Source organism: Orycteropus afer, unplaced genomic scaffold, assembly GCF_000298275.1.
Source record: "Orycteropus afer afer isolate SDZICR_OR568_19922 unplaced genomic scaffold, OryAfe1.0 scaffold00358, whole genome shotgun sequence".
Classification (NCBI taxonomy): Eukaryota; Metazoa; Chordata; class Mammalia; order Tubulidentata; family Orycteropodidae; genus Orycteropus; species Orycteropus afer.
Window position 1 is genome coordinate 2759181 of NW_006921945.1, and position 4883 is coordinate 2764063.

Genomic DNA, 4883 nt, shown 5'->3' on the forward strand with positions numbered 1-4883 from the left:
AGTCCACACAAAGAAGCAAGATAAAACAGGAGAAACAGGGGACCAGGATACAGACCCAAAACACATTCCTGAGGAGGATGCAGCATTGGAACTCCCTGATAAGGAATTCAAAAGAATTATACTTAGGTATCTTCAAGGAATTGAGAGACAGATCAAGGAAAAGACAGAGAAAACCCTACAACTATTTCGAAAGACAACACAAGAACAAATGACAAGATAAATGAAAAATTAGAAATGACACAAAATCTACACAGAAATCCAGAAGATAAATACTAAATGTTCAGAAATAGATAAGACATTGAATGGGCAAATTGAATTGAATCGAATGAATGGAAGACAGAATTAGGGGCACTGAAGGCAAACACCTCCTGGGATTGGTTTTCTGGGTTAAAGCCTTAGGACCATAGTCTTGTGGGACAGCTGCGTCAATCTGCATGATAAGGTCCGCATAGTTCATGTTCTACATCCTAGTTTGGTGAATAGTGTCTTTAAAGCTTGCGAGCAGCTAAGATACAACTACTGGTCTCCACTCATCTGGAGCAAAAGAGATAGAAGGAAACTAAGCACTCAGAGAAGACACTTGTCTACTGGACTAACAATCTGCACAAATCACGGCCTCAACTGCCCTGCGACCGGAAGAGCTCAGCCGGGCTGCCACTCCCTCCCGTTCAGATCAGGGCCACAGTGGGTGGATCCTGACAGAACGGCAGAAAACACTGGAACAGAACACAAATGCTTAAGAATGTCTTACTTACTGGACCAGTGGAGACGAGGGGAACCCCCCAGACTATCACCCTGAGATACCGTGAACCTTGAACAGAAACTATCCCAAGGTCACCTTTTAGCTAAATAACAGCTTGGCTCATAAAACACAGAATATCCCCTGTAAGTACTGCACATCTTTAAAGCACACCTTTGACTTGAGGTCAAGCAGTCAACAACTACCGTAGAAGGGGCAGGGGCAGGGATATGAGTCCTGGAAACGGAACCACCAGGACGGGGTAAGAGTGCTGACACACTGCCAAATGGTACTAGTGTCGCTGAACAATCTGTGTAGAAATTGCTAAATGGAAACCTAATTTGTTGTGTAAACTTCCCCTGAAAACACAACAAAATACTATTTAAAAAACAAAAAATTTCCAGGACAGAAAAGGCGGGGATAGATGAGGAAAGACCGGCAGTCTGCTGAAGGCTGTAGAGTCTGAGATGAGGAACTGAGTGCATACTACACCATTCTTTTTAATTTTGTTTTTCATGTTTGAAAAATTCCATAATAAATATTCATTTGTAAAATATTTAAGCTATTTTAAAATTCTTATTCAAAAGCTTATGTCTTTTTCCTTATATATCTCACAGAGAACTGTTGGCAAGTTCAAGTTCTTCTTTCAATAAACACTTGCATTTTCCTCCATCAGTAATATGCTGTCTGCTGGTTCCTACCATGTTCCTACAAAGCCCACACTGGAGTTTGTGGACCCCAAAGAAAGTGTGCTCCCGATGCAGGGCAGCTGCTCCCCTGGACCATAACCATCCAACAAAAGCCTATCACAGGATGATAAACAAATTAATGATATAAACGACACAAGCAAGTTGGGCTGGACATTACCCATAAGGGAGACCCAGAGGAAGAATGAGGAACTTGAATGGAAAGGAGGAAAACGATGGGAAATGGAACAAGAGGCAACGAGAACAGGGAATGAGCACCAGCGCGAGGTGGGCGGCTCGAAGCAGCGCAGCGAAGAGGATGAAGAGAAAAGACCCAAAACACAGGCACCAACAAGTCCCCACTGTCCCGTGATGCTGACGCAAGTATGCTTTTGGAAGTGTTACAAATTTAAAAAGTTCAACAGGTTCACTGGGTAGAGAGGGAGAACAATGTGGAACAAAACCCAAAATCATTTGGAAAAAAAAAGGGGAGACCAGGTTTACTGGTCTGATAGAGCCTGGTGGAACCACTGAGACTGTGGCCCCTAGCAGCCCTTCAGGTCTGGAATTGAACCCACACCTGTGGCTTCCAGCCAAGCGAAAGACAGGCATATGAGTTGAACATGTACCTGAGGTAAATACACTCCTTGGAGAGAACAATCATGGGAGAAAGAAGGGCTGTGTATGCACAGGGAGACAGCTCAGGGGGCAGGAGTGCATGGAGGGAAGGACACAGGGAAGAGGAAACTATGGGGAGGAAGTGGGAGGGGAGCTCTTGCATTGTGATAAATTGTAGTCAATGTCATGAGACAACGTGTGTGTGAGCTGCTGTATGGAAAGTGAATTTGCTCTGTAAACTTTCACTCAAATCACAATTAAAAAAAAAAAAAGTTAAACAGGTTCAGAGAGTGCTGATGCCACAGAGTCAGTGCCCACTCCTAGAGTCCCTACAGGGCGGAGTAGAAGTGCCCCATAGGGTTTCCAAGACTGTCATCGTCTTAGAAGCAAACTGCCATATCTTTTTCCCACGAAACAGCTGGAGGGTTCAAACCACTGACGTTCTGGTGAGCAGCTGAACCCCTAACCACTGAGCCACAAGGACTCCCGTTCATAGATTGGATGTTCCTGAACCTCCTGTTTTCAGCAAGAGCCAGACAACCCTTCCTTACCTTGGCGAAGGTAGTAAATCACTAAATTGAGCCTCGCTTCAGGAATGACATCCACCAGGGGGGGCAAAACCTGCAAGGCCCCTTCACCTCCCCTGAACACCACCTAGAGGGAAGGAAACGCGCCATCAGGACGAGAACACACCTGCTTCAGACAGACGGAGCCCTCTCGTTGGTGGCCGCGTTCATCACAGCGCAGCCACCGCTGGTGCTCAGGCACCCCGCCCGTCTGCACAGCCCTGGGATATGTAAGTACGTCTTTGTCACCCTACCCATAACCACCTCCACTACTGCACTCCATGCTTTTACCCGTCTTTCCAGCACTTACACATTTTATCACGAATCTCTTTCTTAACCTGTTCGTCGGTTACGCCTGAGCATAAAGCTCCATGATAGGAGCCTTGTGTTTATTGCACATACTTTCAGCCCCCGAAGTGCAGCCAGTCTAGGAAGCCCTCAGTCATTTTTCAAAAGAACGAATATATTTTGACCCCACTGAAAGTCAGTCAATGTCTAAATGGCAGTAACTGTAAATAACTGTGACAGCAGGACTTTTACTGCAGACCTGCCCTTTCTCCCCTAACAATGGCAGAAAACACTTATCGCACTTGGGAACCGATGAAACTTCTAAGCAGGCATTCTACACAACAAACGCCGTGGCGGACTCTCTCTAAGTGTTCTGAGCCTGCTTTCCCACGTCCACACGGCATCGGTAGCATCCTCCTCTCAGGGTATGATGCCGGTTGGTACCGCTTCACTAATGCCGTCAATACCACGGCATCTGCTGGGTGGCTCGTTCTGTAATGGAACCGTGGAGGCCACAGTCAAGTGAGGAGAGACCGTCAACCAGCACACTAATGTGCAGGGCCTCAGGAGACAATCAGTGCCACAGGGCAAAGCCAAAGACACCAAACCATCACACAGGTCACTCACTGCTGGAAACACTGCACACAGCAAACACTGCACAAACAACTACAGGAATCAAGGCCTCAGGCATGAGCCCCCTCACCGCCTCCTCCCACCTCAAACGTCACTTTGGCCATCTTCCTTTTGTTCTTCCTGGTCTCAGATGGTCCCTTCTTCTGCCAAGGTGAAGTTCTGCACCTGTCCTCCGGACCTCGTGGCCTCTCACTCCGCCTGCACCTTCCGTCTGAAGGAACCACGGCCTCTCCAGCCTCCCGATGCTCTGGCCCCTCCCCTCAGCTCTGGCCCCTCCCCTCAGCTCTGGCCCCTCCCGCAGCTTGACGTGTCCACCAGGGCTTCGGCTCACTCGAATGCTCCACTTGGCCCCGCTGTCCCCTTGCCAAGTGCCCTATTAGTCTCCTTTCTTTCAAAGTCACATTGCAACAGTATATGGCTTACAGCTTCCACTTCCTTCTCATCTTCTCACTCCCTAACACCCCAGAGGGCTTTTGTCCTCAGCACACTAGTAAATATAGGCCTGAAAGTCACAAACCAGCCCCTTTAACCAAATCCCACGGCCTTCCTCAGTCCTCTTGCCCCCTGACGCACCCACAGCCTGGAGACCGGCTCCCCAGCACAAAATTCCTTTTCCAGGACCGCCACCCTGCTCACCAGCATTCAGCTCCGTGGTCCACATTCTAAGACCATGTCCTTGCCTAGAACGAACCCTTGAAACCTCAGCATCCTTCAAAGACCAGCTCAGTCTCCGCCACCTACTCTCACCCACGCGGATCTGTCCCTTTGTCTGTGCCCCAACCAGCTGACCCTGGGATCTACCTGTGCTTCTTTCTGAACATTTCATGGACCTAGTAGTGCCCTCCCAATAAGCATTTCCTTGAGGAAAGGGATTTTTCTATCTTAACCCCATTTTCCCTCTGGACCAGAGTGCCATCTGCTGGGCAGCCCTTAGTCCTCCTCCCGACAGGGATATGGGCCAAAGCGGACAGGATTCCCGTCTGTTACTCACCAGATTGTGCCGGATGAGTTCTTTAGCAAATTCAAAAGAAGAAGAAGCATTGTCCATCAAGCTTTTGAGTTCTGCCTGCAATTGAAACAGGAAGGGCTTATGGAAATGACAAGTGCACAGCTACCATGCCACACAGCTGCACAGAGCTTTACAGCGTATGAAGAGCTAACAAACTACTTCAATTGACCCCCATGCCAGACAGGGCAAGTGAAAAACCCAACCATATTTCCCAAGAGACACACTTAAAATGAAAGTCATAAAGAGGCTGAGGGCGATGTTCATCGCAGCACTATTTACAATAGCCAAAACTTGGAAACAACCTAGATGTCCAACAACTGAGGAATGGATAACCAAACTTTGGT

The 4883-nt window shown here is 48.0% G+C and overlaps 1 protein-coding gene across 1 annotated transcript in view; it reads right to left on the bottom strand.

Annotated features, from left to right (window-relative positions):
- Positions 1-4883, bottom strand: part of TTC26 (tetratricopeptide repeat domain 26) — a 39211-nt gene that overhangs the window by 17909 nt on the left and 16419 nt on the right. Inside the window, exons 7-8 of the mRNA XM_007952770.1 lie at positions 4522-4596; positions 2595-2697 (exon numbers count right to left, since the gene is read on the bottom strand). Coding sequence (XP_007950961.1) covers positions 2595-2697; positions 4522-4596 — 178 coding nt within the window. The remainder of the gene's footprint in view (positions 1-2594; positions 2698-4521; positions 4597-4883) is intronic.